The 23,423-nt window shown below is 37.0% G+C and overlaps 1 protein-coding gene across 1 annotated transcript in view; it reads left to right on the top strand.

Moving 5' to 3' along the window:
* The window catches only part of HLTF (helicase like transcription factor), a gene marked incomplete at both ends in the record, with an annotated part of 90,320 nt that overhangs the window by 12,949 nt on the left and 53,948 nt on the right, over positions 1-23,423 (top strand). The window contains 6 exon segments of the mRNA XM_079704755.1: positions 2,041-2,248; positions 16,167-16,333; positions 17,547-17,680; positions 18,460-18,557; positions 21,282-21,356; positions 21,515-21,706. Coding sequence (XP_079560881.1) covers positions 2,041-2,248; positions 16,167-16,333; positions 17,547-17,680; positions 18,460-18,557; positions 21,282-21,356; positions 21,515-21,706 — 874 coding nt within the window.

The following is a 23,423-nucleotide window of genomic DNA, read 5'->3' as shown; positions in this document are numbered from 1 at the left end:
TGGCTTTCCTCTAGTAGAAATGAAAATTCCGCCCCCCCCAAAAAGGTGGGGGTGGTGGGAGAGGGAGAGAGGGAGAGATGGAGGGGGAACGCCATAAATCTAAATTGCGATTAAGCTCTCTGTACCCGGTGTGGCTCATTGACTCGCTCGTGGGGCTTAAAATGCATATTTTGAGGGCAACTACCTGGATTCACCGCAGATAAACGAAGGAAAGGAGCTTACGCAGTGGAAGACACTACTACATGTCACATAAGATCAAGGGAAAATTAGAGGCAGGATAGTGGTAGGACCTGAAGAATGGGGCCGAGGCTTAGGGCTTGAGGGAAACAGCGGAAAGGACAGGCGTCGCCCTTTCATTGAGTCGGGGAATCAAACAGAAACGTGTACACCCTGAGCACTGCAGCCGGGCTCTTCGAACCGCGTGGCTTTCCCTCGCCCCTGCCTTGGGGGTGGGGAAGAACCCGGATGAAACCGCCCCTGCAGCCGGGACCCCCTCCTCCCGTCTTTGAATCGCTGCGCAGGGCGGAGTTGCTCACCCTTCTGTGCTCTGCTTGGTTGGTCTCCGTAGGCCCCTCCTCGGGATTGGACGTTCCGGGTGCCAGTCACAAAGCGTCGCTGGCCTCTCACATTGCTGCTGAAAGGAGACGGCGTCGACGTCTGGCTTAGCTCGCGGCGTCTTACCTTGAAGAAGCGCGCTCTTGCTTCGGCCCTCGGAACCTGCCCCAGGCTTTTCGGCCCCGGGGCCTGGAAGGAGGCTTTTCCAGGCGGCTCGAGAACGATCCCGGGCGCCTAAGTTCCTCTCGTCACCCACTCAGCGCCATGTCCTGGATGTTCAAGAGGTGAAGGGGGTGAAGGGGGCGGAGGGAGTGGGGCGCAGGGGGTAACGGCGTGGCCGCGTCCCCAGATGAACCTGACTTTCCCCGCGTTTCCTTCGCGTTCCCCTTGCGAGCCGCAGCTCTCAAGCTGGCGTTCGTCCCCCTGGCGGCTCCTATAGCCGCGAGAGAAATAAATGCAGAGTTTCCGCGGGCGAGGGGAGGCTTCTCAGGCGAGTCTCGTGCCAGGGCCTTGGGGAAATCTCTGTCAACGGCCGTAGGGAGCCTGGGGCTCTAAGCTCCACTCCTTAGCCGGGGACTCTTCTCGCCCTGTGCTTTATTCCACAAAACACCCATGAGATACCCACTGTGCGCCGAGCATTGTGCTCGGCCGAAAGGGCCGCGTAAGACAGCCCCTGTCCCCAAGCACCTCACAACTGATGTGCATGCACAGACGTGCAAATACACATCTGCAGAGGAGCCAAAAGCAGGACGCGTGACGTGCAAGGAGAACGCAGGGGAAATAGCTTCTCTCCGTTCTTAGCAAAGTAGAAGCTTCCTGGAAGCCTCCCCGCCGACTTCCTCTTACTTTTCATTGTCCAAATTGGTTTACATACCCGTTCCGGAAACAATTCTCCATCGGGGGGTTGAGGTTACCCTTAAACCAACGGGAGTGGGGGGCTTGAGGTCAGCTTCCCATGATGGCACCGTTAGGATACCTGAATAAAATAAGGGTTCTAGTCGAAGGGAATTAAAGTAGTGGTTACTGGATGTATTATTTGTAAAGCTATAAATGGCTTCGTGTAAAAAAATTAAGTATTTTCAGGTCTCTTCTAGCTCAAGATGTATTGAAATTTTGGTGTATAATTAGTTACAGACATCACATATATTTCAATTTAAGTAGGTGATGCAGACTAGGAAAGAGATTTGTGAACCCTTATTGGGGTTTTCACTTTGAATACTTGAGGGTAGAAGACACATTATTGAACAGGTAGGGTTTCTAGAAACCTCCGCCACTCCAATTCTTGCTTTAACCACAGGAACGCGATTAATCTTTATACAGCACTTCCCACATAAGATTTAATTTGTTGAAGTAAAATGTGAGAAAACAATTGGCCTTTAAATATGGTATGGTCTTTGAGAAATATTTGGTTAAATTTTGTATTGTTTTTCTGTGTGTGTGGTTTTGTTGTTGTTGTTGTTTTTTGTTTGTTTGTTTTTTTAATAGAGATCCTGTTTGGAAGTACTTGCAGACTGTCCAGTACGGAGTCCATGGAAATTTTCCACGCCTCTCATATCCAACTTTCTTTCCTCGTTTTGAATTCCAAGATATTATTCCTCCAGATGATTTCCTAACGAGCGATGAAGAGCTAGATTCAGTTTTATTTGGAACTTTGAGAGGTCATGTAGTTGGACTACGCTATTACACAGGAGTAGTGAGTATAACATTAGATATTAAGTTAATGTGATATGATATGTTATTAACCTAGAAAATAAGGATTAGAAGGTGATATGTGCAGTAAATATTTACTTTAAGTAATTGAAATATATCTGGGCAAGAGATAACAAATACCTAATTATTAATATTCTTTTACTTTTAGATCATGGTTATAATAGACAAAGCATTGTTTCCTGTATGGTGTCATTTGATCATTACAGTGTCTCTGAGGTAGATAGGACATCTATTATCCCCTTGTAGAACTGAAGCTCAGGAAGGTTAAATGATTTGCTCAGAAAGCACAGATACTATGTGGTACATTTGCAAAATGACTTCCAAGTCAGTCCACTGCTTTCTCCTCTCCTGTCCCTTAGCACATTTCTACACTTTAATATTTTTAATTTAGGAAGATCAATTCATACTAGATAAGGGAATTGTCTATTTTTAGGTACTTTTTTTTCTTTCTGTGTTTATCTTTTTGTATCTCTAGTCTCTGCATTGTATGTATGTGTGTGTGTGAGAGAGAGAGAACAGAGACAAAGATAGAGAAAGCAGTTGTCTTTGTCATGGTTGTCTAGTATGCCTCTGTGTTATCTGGATGATATATCTCTAGTTTTATTTTTTTAATTATGAAAAATTTCAAACATGCATAAAAGTAGAATAATACAGTAAACTTCCATATACCCATGATCCAGATTCAGTAGTTAACAAGTTTTTTGCACATTAGCGTCATCACTTTTTCTCTTTTTCTTGGGTATTAAATATTCCAACTGTATCACTTTACAACATTTAAGTGTGTATCTCTAAAAAAATTCAGGCATTTTCTTACATCGTTGTACTTAACAAAATTAATAATAATTCTCTATTACATCTAATAACTAATGCATAATCAGTTTTCTTAATTGTTTAAAAATGCCTTTTTATTGTTAATTTTTTTGAATCAGGATCAAAACAAGTTAATAATAGTACCTTTGGTTATGTAAGTCACCTCCCTGCCCTTTGTTTCATATCATTGATTTATTGCAGAAACTGCATATATTGTTCTATGGAAAGTTGGATTTACCAGTTCTTCCATTCTCCACTATTTTCCTTATGGCGAAGCTTCTCAAATCATTTTTTGGTTGTCTGAAGTATATTTTGTGGGAGATTCCTTGGGAAAGAATTGTCTAGTGTTTTATTCTCTCATATTTTCTTTGTAATATTAGAGCTTCTCAGATCATTTTATGGTTGTCTGAAATGTGTTGAAGTGTGTTGTCTAGGAGATTCCTTAGGAAGGAACAATATTTCCTGAGTTTTGTATATTTGTACTTGTGGTACTTATATGCTTCAAGAACAATTTGGTTGAATATAAAATCCTTGACCCATATTTTCTCTCCACAATATCTTGGTGTTGTATAAAATGTTGCTGGTTAAAATTCTGATGCCAATATGATTTCTCTCCCATGTAGATCAATTGGAATTATTTTGCTTGGATAACTAAAGGATATTTTTCCTATCTTGAAAGTCCAAAAGTTTCATTAGGCAATGTCTTAGTGATGACTGTTCTGTAACTTCGTTTTCTTCTATTTCAGAAAACTTTAATTATGGTTTTAAATGTTTGTTTTGTTTCAGAGCTTGTTTTTCTTCAAAGGACTCCATTCTACTCTCTCTGTATTACATCTCCTCTGCATATACGTATGCCATATATAAATGCCTATTCCTCTGAAATCCTTTTTATCATATTTTTTCACTTTTCTGTTTTTCATCATTTATTTCCCTTACCGTGTTTTTTACAAGATCTGTTCACTTTTGTGTTCTTTCTATTCTTTAATTCTGAAATAGTTTTTCTTTTCTAATTTTTTCCTGAAATCTGTCAGTTCTCAGTTCATACATCCATCTGTTCTCTAGCTCTCATATTCATTTCGGAACTTTCCTATTTTGGATTTGTGTAATTTTTTCAAAACGTAACATTGTTTTTAAATTATTTTAAACCATTGTGAAATATTAGATCATGCTTGTTATTGACCTTAGAACTATCACTATTTGTTGATCTTAGAATAATTTCTGTGACACTGGTAAGCTAATACAAATGTGATGAGCTGATTAAAACTAATCATTATTTTTTTTATTTTACAAAATGTATATTATTTATTTTATAAGTAATACACATTTATTATTTTAAAATGGCTAAAAGAAAAAGTATCAACTCTACCTGAATCCAGAATCACAACTTATGTTGTTATGTCTTCCACACTTTACTCTGAGAAAATATACATGTGACTTTAAATCATATTATATATTAATAAAAATGAGGATCATATTATGCCTATTATAGTAATCACCTTTTTTAAAGTAAAATATTAGGAATATCTTTTCATGTCAATACAGATCTTTATTGTACTTTATTCTTGTTGATGGATGTTTTGGAGTTCATAACTGACAGAAATCTTGTAATAAAAATTGAGGTATTTGTCTTTGCATGCTTTTGATTATTTTCAACTTTTTTTCCACTTTATTGAGATGTGATTTATATATATATTTATAAATGCAAGCATTTTAAGTATATGATTCTAAGAGTTTTAACAAAGATATACCTGATAATCACCACCCCATCAACATATAGATCATTTCCATCACTCCTGAAAGTTCTCTTGTATTCTGTTGCAGTCCTTCATCCCTGCCTCTGCCTGAAGAACCACCAGTCTGACTTCTATCACTGTAGATTAGTTTAGCTTATTCTAGAGCTTCATATACTTTATTTTTTTGGCTGCGCTGCACGGCATGCAGAAATGTGGGATCTTAGTTCCCTGACTAGGGATCGAACCCGTACCCCCTGTGGTGGAAGCATGGAGTCCTAAGCACTGGACTGCCAGGGAATTCCCTAGAGCTTCATATACATTGAATCATATAGTATATACTTTTTAAGTCTGGCTTCATTCAAACTCACCATAATTCAGATACTTCTTGAGTCAATTTTGGAAATTCATATTTTTAAAGAAAAGCATCCATTTATATTTTCAAACTTATTGCCACGGAGTTTACATAGTAGTCATATACACATAAAAATATTTTAACTATGTTTATGGTTATGTTCCTGTTTTCATTGTGTTATGTATTTGTGTCTATTCTTATTTTTTATTGATTAGCCTTGATAGAGATTTATCTGTTTCATCTTTTAAAGTAGTCTTTTTTGGATTTTTTTATGATTATCATCTTTCTTTTTTTTTAATTTTTGAATTTTTTTATACAGCAGGTTCTCATTAGTCATCAATTTTATACACATCAGTGTATACTTGTCAATCCCAATCGCCCAATTCAGCACACCACTATCCCCACCCCCCACCCCCCCTGCAGCTTTCCCCTCTTGGTGTCCTTAAGTTTGTTCTCTGCATCCGTGTCTCAACTTCTGCCCTGTAAACCGGTTCATCTGTACCATTTTTCTAGGTTCCACATACATGTGTTAGTATACGATATTTGTTTTTCTCATTCTGACTTACTTCACTCTGTATGACTGTCTCTAGATGCATCCACATCTCAAAAAATGACTCAGTATTGTTCCTTTTTATGGCTGAGTAATATTCCATTGTATATATGTACCACATCTTCTTTATCCATTCGTCTGTCGATGGGCATTTAGGTTGCTTCTATGACCTGGCTATTGTAAATAGTGCTGCAGTGAACATTGGGGTGCATGTGTCTTTTTGAATTATGGTTTTCTCTGGGTATATGCCCAGTAGTGGGATTGCTGGATCATATGGTAATTCTATTTTTACTTTTTAAGAAACCTCCATACTGTTCTCCATAGTGGCTGTATAAATTTACATTTCCACCAACAGTGCAAGAGGGTTCCCTTTTCTCCACACCCTCTCCAGCATTTGTTTGTAGATTTTCTGATGAAGCCCATTCTAACTCATGTGAGGTGATACCTCATTGAAGTTTTGATTTGCATTTCTCTAATAATTAGTGATGTTGAGCAGCTTTTCCTGTGCTTCATGGCCATGTGTATGTCTTCTTTGGAGAAATGTCTATTAAGGTCTGCACGTTTTTGGATTGGGTTGGTTGTTTCTTTAATATTGAGCTGCATGAGTTGTTTATACATTTTGGAGATTAATCCTTTGTCTGTTGATTCCTTTGCAAATATTTTCTCCCATTTTGAGGGTTACCTTTTCGTCTTGTTTATGGTTTCTTTTGCTTTGCAAAAGCTTTTAAATTTCATTAGGTCCCATTTGTTTATTTTTGTTTTTATTTCTATTACTCTAGGAGGTGGAACAAAAAAGATCTTGTTGTGATTTATGTCAAAGAGTGTTTTTCCTATGTTTTCCTCTAAGAGTTCTATAGTGTCCAGTCTTACATTTAGGTCTAGAACCCATCCTGAGTTTATTTTTGTGTATGGTGTTAGGGAGTGTTCTAATTTCATTATTTTACATGTAGCTGTCCAGTTTTCCCAGTACCACTTATTGAAGAGACTGTCTTTTCTCCATTGTATATCCTTGCCTCCTTTGTCATAGATTAGTTGACAATAGGTGCGTGGGTTTATCTCTGGGCTTTCTATCTTGTTCCATTGATATGTGTTTCTGTTTTTGTGCCAGTACCATATTGTCTTGATTACTGTAGCTTTGTGGTATAGTCTGAAGTCAGGGAGTCTGATTCTTCCAGCTCCATTTTTTTCCCTCAAGACTGCTTTGGCTATTCGGGGGCTTTTGTGTCTCCATACAAATTTTAAGATTTTTTGTTCTAGTTCCTTAAAAAATGCCATTGGGAATTTGATAGGGATTGCATTGCATCTGTAGATTGCTTTTGGTAGTAGAGTCATTTTCAGAATATTGATTCTTCCACACCAAGAACATGGTATATCTCTCCATCTGTTGGTATTTAATTTCTTTCATCAGTGTCTTATAGTTGTCTGCATACAGGTCTTTTGTCTCCCTAGGTAGGTTTATACCTAGGTATTTTATTCTTTTTGATGCATTGGTAAATGGGATTGTTTCCTTAATTTCTCCTTCTGATCTTTCATTGTTAGTGTATAGGAATACAAGAGATTTCTGTGTATTAATCTTGTATCCTGCAACTTTATCAAATTCATTGATTAACTCTAGTAGTTTTCTGGTGGCATTTTTAGGATTCTCTATGTATAGTAACATGTCATCTGCAAACAGAGACAGTTTTACTTCTTCTTTTCCAATTTGTATTCCTTTTATTTCTTTTTCTTCTCTGATTGCTGTGGCTAGGACTTCCAAAACTATGTTGAATAATAGTGGTGAGAGTGGACGTCCTTGTCTTGTTCCTGATCTTAGAGGAAATGCTTTCAGTTTTTCACCATTGAGAACGATGTTTGCTGTGGGTTTGTCATATATGGCCTTTATTATGTTGAGGTAGGTTCTCTCTATGCCCACTTTCTGGAGAGTTTTTATCATAAATGGGTGTTGAATATTTTAGAAGCTTTTTCTGCATCTATTGAGATGATCATATGGTTTTTATTCTTCAGTTTGTTAATATGGTGTATCACATTGATTGATTTGCGTATATTGAAGAATCCTTGCATCCCTGGGGTAAATCCCACTTGATCATGGTGTATGATACTTTTAATGTGTTGTTGGATTTTGTTTGCTAGTATTTTGTTGAGGATTTTTGCATCTATATTCATGAGTGATACTTGTCTGTAATTTTCTTTTTTTGTAGTATCTTTGTCTGGTTTTGGCATCAGGGTGATGGTGGCCTCATGGAATGAGTTTGGGAGTGTTCCTTCTTCTGCAGTTTTCTGGAAGAGTTTGAGAAGGATGGGTGTTAGCTCTTCTCTAAATGTTTGTTAGAATTCACCTGTGAAGCCATTTGGTCCTGGACTTTTGTTTGTTGGAAGATTTTTAATGACAGTTTCAATTTCATTACTTGTGATTGGTCTGTTCATATTTTCTATTTCTTCCTGGTTCAGTCTTGGAAGGTTATACCTTTCTAAGAATTTGTCCATTTCTTCCAGGTTGTCCAATTTATTGGCATAGAGTTGCTTGTAGTAGTCTCTTAGGATGCTTTGTATTTCTGTGGTGCCTGTTGTAACTTCTCTGTTTTCATTTCTAATTTTATTGATTTGAGTCCTCTCCCTCTTTTTCTTGATGAGTCTGGCTAATGGTTTATCAATTTTGTTTATCCTCAGAGAACCAGCCTTTAGTTGATCTTTGCTATTGTTTTCTTTGTTTCTATTTCATTTATTTCAGCTCTGATCTTTATGATTTCTTTCCTTCTGCTAACTTTGGGTTTTGTTTGTTCTTCTTTCTCTAGTTCCTTTAGGTGTAAGGTTAGGTTGTATATTTGAGATTTTTCTTGTTTCTTGAGGTAGGCTTGTATAGCTATAAACTTCCCTCTCAGAACTGCTTTTGCTGCATCCCATAGGATTTGTTTTTTTTGTTTTGTTTTGTTTTGTTTTGTTTTGTTTTGTGGTGCGCGGGCCTCTCACTGTTGTGGCCTCTCCTGTTGTGGAGCACAGGCTCTGGACGCGCAGGCCCAGCGGCCATGGCTCACGGTCCCAGCCACTCCGCCATCCCATAGGTTTTGGATCATCGTGTTTTCATTGTCATTTGTCTCTAGGTATTTTTTGATTTCCTCTTTGATTTCTTCAGTAATCTCTTGGTTATTTAGTAATGTATTGTGTAGCCTCCATGTGTTTGTGTTTTTTATATTTTTTTCCCTGTAATTGATTTCTAATCTCATAGTGTTGTGGTCAGAAAAGATGCTTGATATGATTACAGTTTTCTTAAATTTACTGAGGCTTGATTTGTGACCCAAGATGTGATCTATCCTGGAGAATGTTCCATACGCACTTGAGAAGAAAGTGTAATATGCTGTTTTTTGATGGAATGTCCTATAAATATCAATTAAATGTGTCTGGTCTGTTGTGTCATTGAAAGCTTCTGTTTCCTTATTTATTTTCATTTTGGATGATCTGTCCATTGGTGTAAGTGAGGTGTTAAAATCCCCCACTATTATTGTGTTACTGTCGTTTTCCTCTTTTAGAGCTGTTAGCAGTTGCCTTATGTATTGAGGTGCTCCTATGTTGGGTGCATATATATTTATAATTGTTGTATCTTCTTCTTGGATTGATCTCTTGATCATTATGTAGTGTCCTTCCTTGTCTCTTGTAACATTCTTTATTTTAAAGTCTATTTGATATGAGTATTGCTACTCCAGCTTTCTTTTGATTTCCATTTGCATGGAATATCTTTTTCCATCTCCATCCCCTCACTTTCAGTCTGAATGTGTCCCTAGGTCTGAAGTGGGTCTCTTGTAGACAGCATATATATGGGTCTTGTTTTTGTATCCTTTCAGCAAGCCTGAATGTCTTTTGGTTGGAACATTTAATCCATTCACATTTAAAGTAATTATCTATATGTATGTTCCTATTACCATTTTCTTAATTGTTTTGGGTTTGTTTTTGTAGGTCCTTTTCTTCTCTTGTGTTTCCCACTTAGAGAAGTTCCTTCAGCGTTTGTTGTAGAGCTGGTTTGGTGGTGCTGAATTCTCTTAGCTTTTGCTTGTCTGTAAAGCTTTTGATTCCTCCATCAAATCTGAATGAGATCCTTGCCAGGTAGAGTAATCTTAGTTGTAGGTTCTTCCCTTTCCTCACTTTAAGTATATCATGCCACTGCCTTCTGGCTTGTAGAGTTTCTGCTGAGAAATCAGCTGTTAACCTTATGGGAGTTCCCTTTTATGTTATTTGTCATTTTTCCCTTGCTGCTTTCATTAATTTTTCTTTGTCTTTAATTTTGGCCAGTTTAATTACTCTGTGTCTCAGCGTGTTTCTCCTTGGCTTTATGCTGTATGGGACTTGCTGTGCTTCCTGGACTTGGGTGGCTATTTCCTTTCCCAAGTTAGGGAAGTTTTTGACTATAATCTCTTCAAATATTTTCTCTGGTCCTTTCTCTCTCTCTTCTCCTTCTGGGACCCGTATAATGCGAATGTTGTTGCGTTTAATGTTGTCCCAGAGGTCTCTTAGTCTGTCTTCGTTTCTTTCCATTCTTTTTCCTTTAGTCTGTTCCGCAGCAGTGAATTCCACCATTCTGTCTTCCAGGTCACTTATTTGTTCTTCTACCTAAGTTATTCTGCTCTTGATTCCTTCTAGTATAGTTTTCATTTCAGTTATTTTATTGTTCATCTCTGTTTGTTTGTTCTTTAATTCTTCTAGATCTTTGTTAAACATTTCTTGCATCATCTCTGTCTTTGCCTCCATTGTTTTTCCGAGGTCCTAGATCATCTTCACTATCATTATTCTGAATTCTTTTTCTGGAAGGTTGCCTATCTCCACTTCATTTAGTTGTTTTTCTGGGGTTTTATCTTGTTCCTTCATCTGGTATATAGCCCTCTGCCTTTTGATCTTTCTGTGAATGTGGTTTTTGTTCCACAGACTGCAGGATTATAGTTCTTCTTGCTTCTGCTGTCTGCCCTCTGGTGGGTGAGGCTATCTAAGAGGCTTGATGGGAGGGACTGGTGGTGGGTAGAGCTGACCGTTGCTTTGGTGGGTAGAGCTCAGTAAAACTTTAATCCACTTGACTGTTGATGGGTGGGGCTGGATTCCCTCCCTGTTGGTTGTTTGCCCTGAGGCAACCCAACACTGGAGCCTACCTGGGCTCTTTGGTGGGGCTAATGACAGACTCTGGGAGGGCTCAAGCCAAGGAGTACTTCCCAGAACTTCTGCTGCCAGTGTCCTTGTCCCCATGGTGAGCCACAGCCACCTCCCGCCTCTGCAGGAGACCCTCCAACACTAACAGGTAGGTCTTGTTCAGTCTCTGGAGTCACTGCTCCTTCCCCTGGGTCCCGATGCGCACACTACTTTGCGTGTGCCTTCCAAGAGTGGAGTCTCTGTTTCGCCTAGTCCTGTCGAAGTCCTGCAATTGAATCCCACTAGGGTTCAAAGTCTGATTCTCTTAAGAATTCCTCCTCCCGTTGCTGGATCCCCAGGTTGGGAAGCCTGATGGGGGGCTCAGAACCTTCACTCCAGTGGGTGGACTTCTGTGGTATAAGTGTTTTCCAGTCTGTGAGTTACCCACCCAGCAGTTATGGGATTTGATTTTACTGTGATTGCGCCCCTCCTACAATCTCATTTTGGCTTCTCCTTTATCTTTGGATGTGGGGTATCTTTTTTGGTGAGTTCCAGTGTCTTCCTGTTGGTGATTGTCCAGCAGCTAGTTGTGATTTTGGTGTTCTCACAAGAGGGAGTGAGAGCACTTCCTTCTACTCTGCCATCTTCGTTCCTCCCAGAATAACAATCTATCATCTTTCTTTGGTCATTGATTTCTCTTTTACATTCTGTTATTCTATTGTCTTTAGGTCCATTTTGTTTTATTTTATTTTTGGATTCTTGATTCGAACACTTAATTTTAATGTTAATAGTAAAATATTTTAATCTTTTAAATGTTCTTCAAAGTACGACATTGGTTGTATCACCTAAGATTTGTTATATAGTATTGGCATTATTCATTTTTAACTTTTTAAAAATGTTTTCAATTTGCTTATGTTTACCTTTTTTATTTCTTGACCCATCAAAATCTTTATTTTATAATAAAGTAGATTATTTCTTTTCCATTCTATTCTAAAAGTATTGTTATAATTAGTCCTATATCTGTCTTTTTGTTGTCATCTTAATCTTGTTTTACTAATATATCCTTTTTTGTCATGTGCTTGGATCATGTTTTCTTCGTTTTTATAGTCTCAACATTTTGCCCTACTTTTTTTGGTTATATATTTTCTGGAATTTGCATATCTGGTTTAAAGAATATCATGCTATAAGTAGTGGCATGGGGGAGGTGGTCTGGTAGAGAACAGAGCTATGCCTCACAGAATATCTTCAAAGAGGAATTATTAGAGAGAATTATTAGAGAGGAATATTTGTCTGATAATCTGGTTGGTCAGGCTGTAGTCTCTTGAGGCAGTAAACAGATGCTGGGAGAGGTTTAAAGCAGCTTTCCTGTGAATTTTTCAGGCAGTTAAAAAAATTTAGGTAATTCACTTACCATAAAATTTATCATTTTTAAGTGTACAATTGAGTGGTTTTTAGATATTCACAAGTTTGTAAAACCATCCGCACTGTCTGATTCCAAAACATTTTCATCATTCCCAAAACCCTGTACCCATTAGTAATCACTCCATATTACTGTCTCCCCTTAGCCCATGGCATCCATCAATTTATGTTCTGTTTCTATGGATTTACTTACTCTAGACATTTCATGTAAATGGAATCATACAATATGTGGCCCTTGGGTCTGGCCTTCATTTCCACCTTCTTTTGTGTTAAATCTTTTGTGTTAAATCTTTCCTAGTGTACCATAGTAGTTCCCTGGTTGTTTCTTTATTATATATTTTGAGTTGTTTTCTTAGTAGTTGCCCTTGGGAATTACTAACATCTTAATTCATAAGAATCTAGTTTGGATTTATGGCAACTTAATTTCAATTGTTTATAAAAACCTTGCTTTGAGATAGTTCCGTTGTCTTCCTTCCTACTCCTTTATGCTGTTTTCATACAGATTAATTCTTTATATACATCATATGTTCATCAATACAGGTTTATAATGATTATGTCCTTTTAAATCAGATAGGAGGGAAAAGTTACAACCAAAAAATTTTATACTTTTATATTTACCTGTGTAATTACCTTTACCTGTGCTTTTTATTTCTTCATGTAGATTCAAGTTACTGTCTAGTGCCTTTGATTTCAGCCTGAAGGTCTTCTTTTAATATTTCTTGTAGGGTAGGTCAGCTAGTGATGGATTCTGTCAGTTTTTGTTTATCTGGGAATTTCTTAATTTCTTCTTTATTTTTGAAGGATAGTTTTGCCAGATATAGAATTCTTGGTTGAATTTTTTTCTTTTAGCACTTTGAGAAGTTATCCCACTGTATTCCGGCCTCCATGGTTTCTGGTGAAAAATCAGATGTTAATCTTATGGAGGATCCCCTGTATGTAATGAGTTGTTTCTCTCAGTTGCTTTCAGTGTTCTTTCCACAGTTTGATTTTGGTGTGTCTGGGTTTGAATGTCTTTGAGTTTTTTTTACTTGGAGTTTGTTGAGCTTCTTAAATATGTAGATTAATGTTTTTTCATCAAATTTGGGAAGTTTTTGGCTATTATGTCTTCAAATATTCTCTCTACCTCTTTTTCTCCTCTCCTTCTGAGATTCTCATCATGTGTGTGTTGGTATGCTTGCTGTTATCCCGCAGGATCTGTTCATCTTTCTTCATTCTTTCTTCTTTCTGTTCCTCAAACTATAACTGTTCCTCAAACATTATAGTCTCAGTTGACCTGTCATCAACTTCATTGATTCTTTCTTCTGCCTGCTCATATCTGATGTTTGAGCCTCTGTAGTGAATCTTAGACTTTAGTTAACTATGTACATTTTGACTCCAGAATTTCTATTTGGTGAGACATAGTTCTCATGCTTTCCTTTAGTTCTGCAGACATGGTTTACTTTAGATCTTTGAACATATTTAAAATTAAAACTTAAGTTTTTTTCTAGTAGGTCAGTCATCTGTGCTTCCTTATGGGTAGATGATTGATAGCTTTTTTCCTTTGTGTGAGCTGTACTTTCTCGTTTCTTTGCATGTCTCTCTTGTTGTTGAAAAGTAGACGTTTTAAATAATATAGCAACTCTAAATCATATGATCCTGCAATCCCACTCCTGGGCATATATCCAGAGAAAACTGTAATTCAAAAAGATCTATGCACACCAATGTTCATTGCAGCACTATGTACAATAGCCAAGACATAGAAGCAACCTAAGTGTCCATCAACAGATGGATGGATAAAGAAGATGTGGTATATCTATATAGTGGAATATTACTCAGCCATAAAAGAGAATGAGATAATGCCCTTTGCAGCAACATGGATGGACCTAAAGATTATCATACTAAGTGAAATAAGCCAGACAGAGAAAGATAAATATCGTATGATATCACTTATATGTGGAACCTAAAAAAAATGATACAAATAGATCCACAGACATAGAAAACAAACTTATGGTTACCAAAGGGGAAATGGGGGGATGGATAAATTAGGAGTTTGGGATAAAATATACACACTGCTATATAACCAAGAAGGACCTACTGTATAGGACAGGAAACTGTATGCAATATTTCATAATAGCCTATAAGTGAAAAGAATCTGAAAAAGAATAGATTTTATATATATATATAAATTATATGTGTATATATGTATATGTGTATGTATTTATATACATGTATAACTGAATCGCTGTGCTGTACACCTGAAACTAACACAATAGTATAAATCAACTATACTTCAACTAAAAAAAACTATATGTGATGATGAATGTGAGCTAAAAAATAATAATTTGGCAGCTCTAGAAATCAGATTCTTCCTTCTCCCCTGGATTGGTTGTTGCTGATTTTGGTTATTATTGTTTGTTTAGTAACTTTTGCTGAATTAACCCTGTGAAAGTCTTTGTTGTGTCTGGCCACTGATATCTGTATTTGGTTAGCTTAGTGGTCAGGTAATGACTGAACTAGAACCAGTAAATTTCCCAGTCTTTACTGAGAGGATCTGTGTGCATTTGGAGCACTCCTTCAACACTCAGCTTGGCAGTTGACAGCTCTGCCTTAGCCTTTATTTCCTGCCTGTTCAGAGCTTCAAGTTTAGCCAGAGGTGAGAGCTTAAGACCTTCTCAGGTCTTTCCTGAACATATTCACAGCCCTGGGCATGCATACAGCCCTGTGCTTGCATTTGGCCTTCTAGATTTCCAGGAATATGTTGGAGCTTTGAACATCTTATTCTCCGCTTTTTCCTCTTAAGCCCTTTGGTTATTGTTTTGTTTGCCCTAGCTGTTACCCACTGCCTGTAAAATTGTTTTTGACAAACACCCACCCAAGGGAGAACGTTTTATGTACTGAGTAAGCTCAGAGGTCAAATAGAAACAGCTTTGCAAGTGGAGGTCTTCTAGGGAACCACCATACAGGTCAAATAATGACAATTCTATAGGAATAAATCTTTGAAAGATTCTGCTCCAGTGTGCTCACTCTGGTAACTGCTAGGCTGTACTAAGAAGTGCAGCAGATAGTTATTTTTAAAGGCTATCGTGTAACTGAGAGCTGGAGATGAGACTAGGGCACTGATATTCAGCTGTTTTCTTGAATTAAGACTCCCCAGGTTTCTATAATCCTTTGGTTAGTTTCCAGAGTTATGAAAAAGTTGATTCAAACAGTTTTTGCCAGTGTTTTCATTGCTTTTATGGAAGAGAGAATTTTTGGAAGTCCTTACTCTTCCATTTTCAATTATGTCACCCTCAGGCAGTTTTTAATTAAGTGGAATCAGATAATGGCATGAGTTGAAGGCTGGATGTATTTTCTTATTCCAGTACCATTCTGACTTATAATTAATGCCTTTTAACCCTTTGAGATTCTGGAGAATTTAGGCTTAGGAGCTGGCCTGCCTGGATTCAGATCCTAGCTCTGCTACTTATTAACTTTATGACCTGGGGCAAGTTACTTAACTTTTCTGTGCTTCAGTGTCTTCATCTGTAAAATGGAGATAATGATAACACCTACCAAAAGGGTTGTGACAGTTTTAAAAGTCAGTCTATGTAATGTACTTAGAACAATGTGTGGCCCATAGTAAGCACTCAAGAGATTACTTGTTTTCGAAGTTATAATGTTGAATAATTTTAGATAATGTGTCTCTGTTAGTTTTGATTGTATCTTTTATATATCAAGGATTTGTTAACTTCCAATGAATGTAAATTAGGAAAATATTGTAAAAGAATTATTATAAAATATGTTCTTTAATATTTCTATAGAAATATGAGTCCAAGAAAATGTGCATTTCTTATATGTGGTGTTATTCAGTAAGCATTAAAAAATGAATGGAAATCCCAGATAAAATACGATGAAGAAATGTATCATTATATGTTTATTATTTATAATAATATCTGTTTATTATTTTTATTAGGTTAATAATAATGAAATGGTTGCATTACAACGAGAACCCGATAACCCTTATGATAAGAATGCAATTAAAGTAAACAACGTGAATGGAAATCAGGTCGGCCATATAAAGAAAGATCTTGCAGCTGCCTTGGCCTATATCATGGACAACAAATTGGCTCAAGTTGAAGGGTAATGCACTTTTGGAGTTCAGTTTTAATAATTGTGAGTTGTAGTGATCTTTGAATGTAAGGGTATATAAAGTTGCCCTGACAACTTTTGTCGCTATACCTTTAGTTTGCATTCAATAAATGTTTTAATTCTTCTTTCATCTGCCTGCACTACCCTAGCCATCAAATAGCTGTTCCCTCACTTTCCTGGTAAATTATTACCATGGAGAAAAATAGATTTTGGTTCAAATATTAGAAAGTCCACACCATCTTTTAAGAAAAAAGCCTTTTTAAAAAGCCTTTTAGAGCATTGATTTGAGAAGTTTGGAAGTGTTTGTTTAAATCAGGTTGTAAGCTGATAGCCTGTGATCAGATGTACATGAGTTTGGTTTTGCCTACACAGTGTTTAATTTTTTTTTCAGTTATTTCCGATATTCGAATATCTGGACATTCTACATTTTATGCATATTAATTTTTCCCTAATTATACAAAATTATTTATAAATATTTCTCTTGATAAATGGAAGATCTGGTAATGCAGGATACTCATTTCCACATGACATCATTTGATTGGAGATAAGTAGCAGCTGTTGCATTATCTAGGCATATACCTTCTTAGTTCTACCACCTGTTCCTTTTTTAAAACTCCCAGTCTCTTTGGTTACATTTTCTCTTTTATGCGTTTGTGTCTGTGACCTCAATTTTAGTATGGGTTGTTTAGGATATTAAAAGGTGAGTTTGGAAGATAAATATTTAGCAGTGTCTTCTTATTTGTTTACTTGTTTTCTCCTTTCTCAGTTCATCAGGTTTTTCAGATACTGAGAGTAAACTTTCAGTTAATCCTGGATCAGAAATAGTTCTTGGAAATCCTTCCCCATGCTCCCAGAATGGGTTGCTACACTCAGTGGTTCTGTTAGTGGAAACTCTGCCTTCTGAATTAAACTTGCTATTTTACCTATCTTATGATCTTGGTAATAGGCTAACTACGTATTTAAACACTTTTATCTCACCTGAGTTTCTTCTGGCATTCTGGTCCTAAAAACTGCCTTTTCTTCTCATTATTGTTGGTCCTAGTCTGTGTCCTTTTTCTTTCTAGTCTGCTCAATTAGTTCCTTTATTTTACTTGCATGCAGAATTTGAATGTGGCAGTTATTTAACAAGATTTTTAATGAGACTTAAGTGTAAAAAAATAACACTTCTAATTTCTCTTTTTTTTTTCCTTCTTAATTATAATAGGGTAGTTCCTTTTGGTGCAAACAATGCTTTTACCATGCCTTTGCGTATGACTTTTTGGGGAAAAGAAGAAAATAGAAAAGCAGTTTTAGATCAGTTGAAGAAACATGGATTTAAATTGGGTCCTGCACCAAAAAGTAAGTTCAGAGTTTAACCTACTATTATTCTGATATTGTTAAGATGCTGGAATTGTAAAACATTTATTCTCTTAAGTAATACCTTGAATTTGGGTGGCTAAATTAATTAGTGCTGAAGGCTCCAAGTTCTTTTTTTTAGGAATCTTTTTAAGGAAATCCTTGAATTTTTTTTCTCTTTATTTTGAAATAACTATAGATTCATAGGAGGTTGCACACATACACAGAAAAATGTACAAGGAGGTCCCTCCCCTAACTTCCCCCAGTGATAATATCTGGAAATCCCTGATTTTAAACATTCTCTTTAATAAGTTACAGACAAAAAGAATCTCCCAATAGAGAATGAAAAAGTATTATTTGTTTTTCAAAAGTTTGTTTAAATAATGTGGAATTCTTTTAATGTATTTTTTGAATAACCTAGCAGATTTAGTTTTAAATTTTTTTTTTTTTTTTTTTTGTGGTGCACAGGCCTCTCACTGTTGTGGCCTCTCCCGTCGCGGAGCACAGGCTCCGGACGCGCAGGCTCAGCGGCCATGGCTCACGGGCCTAGCCGCTCTGCAGCATGTGGGATCTTCCCAGACCGGGGCACGAACCCGTGTCCCCTGCATCAGCAGGTGGACTCTCAACCACTGCGCCACCAGGGAAGCCCTAGTTTAAAAATTTTTAAAACACATATTAAGGGAATTTTTAATTCAGCTTATTAGACAAGCTTTAAAAGCTATTTACTAAAAGATAATTCATTTCATTTGGTGATTTTATTCTTTTCATTTTGTAAATTATAGCTTTAGGATTCAGTTTGGAAAGTGGTTGGGGCTCTGGAAGAGCGGGACCAAGCTATAGTATGCCAGTTCATGCTGCAGTACAGATGACAACTGAACAGGTGCACTTCTCTTTTATTTCGTAACTAAAAGTGAATAGTGAATTTTATTTTTTATTTTTTATTTTTTTTGTGGTACACGGGCCTCTCACTGTTGTGGCCTCTCCCGTTGTGGAGCACAGGCTCCGGACGCGCAGGCTCAGCGGCCATGGCTCACGGGCCCAGCCGCTCCACGGCATGTGGGATCTTCCCGGACCAGGGCACGAACCCGTGTCCCCTGTATCGGCGGGTGGACTCTCAACCACTGCGCCACCAGGGAAGCCCTGAATAGTGAATTTTAAATGCCGAAGGTTAATGTTTAAAAATATAAGATAAATATGCATCTGCTAGTATTAGTGATCTTTATATTGTTATGGAACATGTAGAATAAATAAAATATATTGCAAATATTTAGAAAGAAAGCAGTGATTAGGAATATATCCACATACATGCATTCATATATACATTGAAACACACACATTGCTGTATACACCTGTGATGTTTTACTCTGTTTTGATGTTTTTGTATTATTTGAAATTTTTAAAATAGCCATAAGTTTTAAAAAGTTGAAGCTTGAAACTTACTCCTTTCAGGAAGGTTGCAAATGCAGTGCTAAAAAAACTAGTTCTGAATCACTGGCCTTAGTCTATTTCTTACTTTGTCTGCTTTGTGATCCAGGATACTGTTATGCTGGGTTAGTTTGGGGAAAAAAGGGTATAAAGTAAATTAATGCAGATCAATCTACCAATTACATCAAAATTTTTTTTGTCTCTACTCATCAGTGTTAGCCTTTGTATATTCTACTTGTAGTTACTGTATTTTCCCTGCTCATTGTTAGAAGGGCTTGAGCCTGTGTCTGTCATTCTTTTTTTTTTTTTTAATTAATTAATTTTATTTTTGGCTGCGTTGGGTCTTTGTTGTTGCGTGCAGGCTTGCTCTAGTTGAGGCAAGCGGGGGCTACTCTTCGATGCGGTGCTCAAGCTTCTCATTGCAGTGGCTTCCCTTTGTTGTGGAGCACGGGCTTCAGGCATGCGGGCTCAGTAGTTGTGGTTCGCGGGCTCTAGAGCAGTCTCAGTATCTGTGGTGCAAAGGCCCAGCTGCTCCGTGGCGTGTGGTATCCTCCCGGACCAGGGCTTGAACCCATGTCCCCTGCATTGGCAGGCAGATTTTTTTTTTTTAAGTTAGAATTTATTTAATTAATTTATTTTTAATGTATTTTTTTCATCTTTATTGGAGTATAATTGCTTTACAAAGGTGTGTTAGTTTCTGCTTTATAACAAAGTGAATCAGTTATACATATACATATGTTCCCACCTCTCTTCCCTCTTGCGTCTCCCTCCCTCCCACCCTCCCTATCCCACCCCTCTAGGTGGTCACAAAGCACCGAGCTGATCTCCCTTTGCTATGCGGCTGCTTCCCACTAGCTATCTATTTTACGTCATGCCACTCTCTCAGTTTGTCACAGCTTACCCTTCCCCCTCCCCATATCCTCAAGTCCATTCTCTAGTAGGTCTGTGTCTTTATTCCTGTCTTACCCCTAGGTTCTTCGTGACATTTTTTTTTCTTAAATTCCATATATATGTGTTAGCATACGGTGTTTGTCTTTCTCTTTCTGACTTACTTCACTCTGTATGACAGACTCTAGGTCCATCCACCTCATTATAAATAGCTCAATTTCATTTCTTTTTATGGCTGAGTAATATTCCATTGTATATATGTGCCACATCTTCTTTATCCATTCATCTGATGATGGATACTTAGGTTGTTTCCATCTGGCAGGCAGATTCTTTTTTTTTCTTCTTTTTTTTTTTTTTTTGCGATACGCGAGCCTCTCACCATTTTGACCTCTCCCGTTGTGGAGCACAGGCTCCGTACGCACAGGCTCAGCGGCCATGGCTCACAGGCCCAGCTGCTCTGCAGCATGTGGGATCCTCCTGGACCAGGGCACTAACCCGCATCCCCTGCATTGGCAGGCGGACTCTCGACCACTGAGCCACCAGGGAAGCCCTGGCAGGCAGATTCTTAACAACTGCGCCATCAGGGAAGCTCTTGAGCTTGTGTCTGGTGGGTAAACCCCAGATTACCTCTCCTCACTTTTTAGATTTGGCCTGATTTCTTCTGGGCTGTTGCTATGTATTTATTTGCTAATTTACAAAAGTAATTATAACATATATATGTTACTGTACGATTAGACTAGATCAATTTAAAGAACCAACTAATGATTAGCATAAGATTGAAATTATCCTAGTATTTTGTAGCACATAGCAAATTTCTGATTGCAGTAATAATCGATGAAATGTCATTTACTCGAAAAAGTCAAATATACTTGGTAGGATCTGCCAAAATAGTTTGAATACAGCTAATAGAATCACAGAATTTCAATGGCAGAAGGAACCTTAGAGACACTCTAAATCTAGTTCATCCCATTTATTTTGTGGTAATAAGATACAGGGCCATATAGGGTAAGTGTCTTGCCCAAAGTTATATAAAGGTTTTTTTGTGACAGAGCTGTGACTGAAACCCAGGACTTAAAACTCTATCCTGTATTCTTTCGACTGTAACAGTTACCTAAAGGATCTATTTATTCTGCCATTATTGAGCAGTGTAGTATCTCAGAGAATTCATTTATTTTATGTACCTTTTGGTATTTGACTCTTTTAGTTAATTAAATGACTTGAAATCTCTGAATTAAGTGCAATTATTTTAATTGGTTTGTTTCATAATGTTTATTGTTGCTGTTTGTTGTAGCTTAAGACAGAGTTTGACAAATTGTTTGAAGATTTAAAGGAAGATGATAAAACTCAGGAAATGGAACCAGCTGAGGTACTGAGCCAGTATTTTCTATTTAAAACTATTTGGAATTTTAAAATACGGTATTAATCTATACATTTTTCATCACAAGATCAACTTTTCCAGATTCTGCATGCGGTAAAAGAAAGGGCTTATTGTATTTCTATTTATGACATTTCCTTTATTTATAGGCTATTGAAACACCATTGCTTCCACATCAAAAACAAGCTCTAGCTTGGATGGTTTCACGGGAAAACAGTAAAGAACTTCCACCATTCTGGGAACAGCGAAGTGACTTATACTATAACACAATAACAAACTTTTCTGAAAAGGACCGACCAGAAAATGTTCATGGAGGAATTTTAGCTGATGATATGGGTTTGGTAATTATATTTTTCCTTGAGTTAATAACGTTTTATTTTGTAACTAAGATTTTATATGAAGTAATTTTGAAGTAGATAGAGATGGGAATATGTTGGTGCCAGTTGGGACTAGATATCACTGTGTGTGTAGAACATAATTTTTCCTGTGGTTTTCACTTAAAATAAAGCTGAACTTTTTTTTTTTTTCCTTTGGCTTGTTTGCCTAAGGTACAATTAAAATAATTGGCAGTAATGATATAAACATGTGTTTTTCAATTTTCTTTTGAAATTCAGGGTAGCTTATCTTTCATGGGTTTTCTTAAAAGATATGATTCCTTACACCAGCAGTTTTTATACTTTTTGGTCTTAGCAACTCTTTATGTTCTTAAAAATTATTGAGGATCCCAAAGAGTGTTTGTCTTTGTGGGTTATCTCTATTACTATGTCTATTAATATTTATGGTACTAGGTATTAAAATTTTTTATTATTTTTAACAAGGTAAAAAACTCATTATGTGTTAACAGAAATAGCATATTTTTCAATGAAACATACTCCAAGACAAAAGCAATTTTGATGAGAAGACTGGCACTGTTTTACATTTTTGCAAGTCTCTTTAATGTCTGGCCTAATAATTGACAGCTGAATTCTCATATCTGTTTTTTCATTCATTCTGTGTGATACGTTGTTTTTGTTGAAGAATACAAAGAAAATTAGTCCTCATGCAGATATGTATTTGAAAGGGAGTATTTTAAAAGCCTTTTTAAGATAACTAGATTTTCTTTGCTACAAGAAAATTAAGCAAATATTAGTTTATTAAAGGTTAAGAATTATGATATGGAACTTTTTTTTTTTGGCTGCACCATGCGGGATCTTAGCTCCCTGACTGGGGATCAAACCAGTGCTCCCTGCATTGGGAACACAGAGTCGTAACCCCTGGACTGCCAGGAAAGTTCCTATAACGTGGAACTTAAAAAATCATATCAATGAACTTCTTATACTTTGTTCCATTAAAATCCATTGGTGTGGCTTGCATGTTGAATGGATATTTTACCCATACATGATTTTGTAACATTAGGTATTGCTCATTTGGAATATATTGGTTCACTGAGTTACACAGATCTGCCAAATGTTGATGCATTTCATTATACAATGTAAAAAAATTTACATTCATTGATACTACTGCTGATCTTATTAGAAAGGCATTTACATTTGGGAAGCTTTTCTACTCATAGCATTGGATACAAGTTTTCTAACGTAATTTTTGCTTGAAAGCTCAAATTTTATCATTAACAACAAACACTGTCAGTTGTTTCCTTTGGAGTTGATAGGCTCATTTTATTCATTTTTTTCAAGAAAATGTCTGCCACTCAGTCATGAATAACTAGTTATCAGTCATTCTTTCAAGTTAAAATGGTGGTACTTGAAAGTGATGAGGCATGGTAGCTAGTTCAGCTTGTAATTCAGTCTCACAAGTGATTTTTCTCTAGATAACCTTCATATTTTGGTATGCAAAAGAAGTATTTTGTGTACTTCCCATCTTGTTATACAGAATATTTAAAACGTGTGTACTTAAGAGGTGAGATTTGGTAAAATGAATGTGTACTGCTTTATCAAGAACATTCTTTTTGTGGGCTTCTTAGTTGCGAAGCGCTGGCTCCTTAGTTGCAGCATGTGGGTTCCTTAGTTGTGGCAGGCAGGCTCCTTAGTTGCAGCAGGTGGGCTCCTTAGTTGCGGCAGG

This window comes from Hyperoodon ampullatus, assembly GCF_949752795.1.
Source record: "Hyperoodon ampullatus genome assembly, chromosome: 5".
NCBI classification, from domain to species: Eukaryota; Metazoa; Chordata; class Mammalia; order Artiodactyla; family Ziphiidae; genus Hyperoodon; species Hyperoodon ampullatus.
This window is presented reverse-complemented; position numbering and strand designations above follow the sequence as displayed.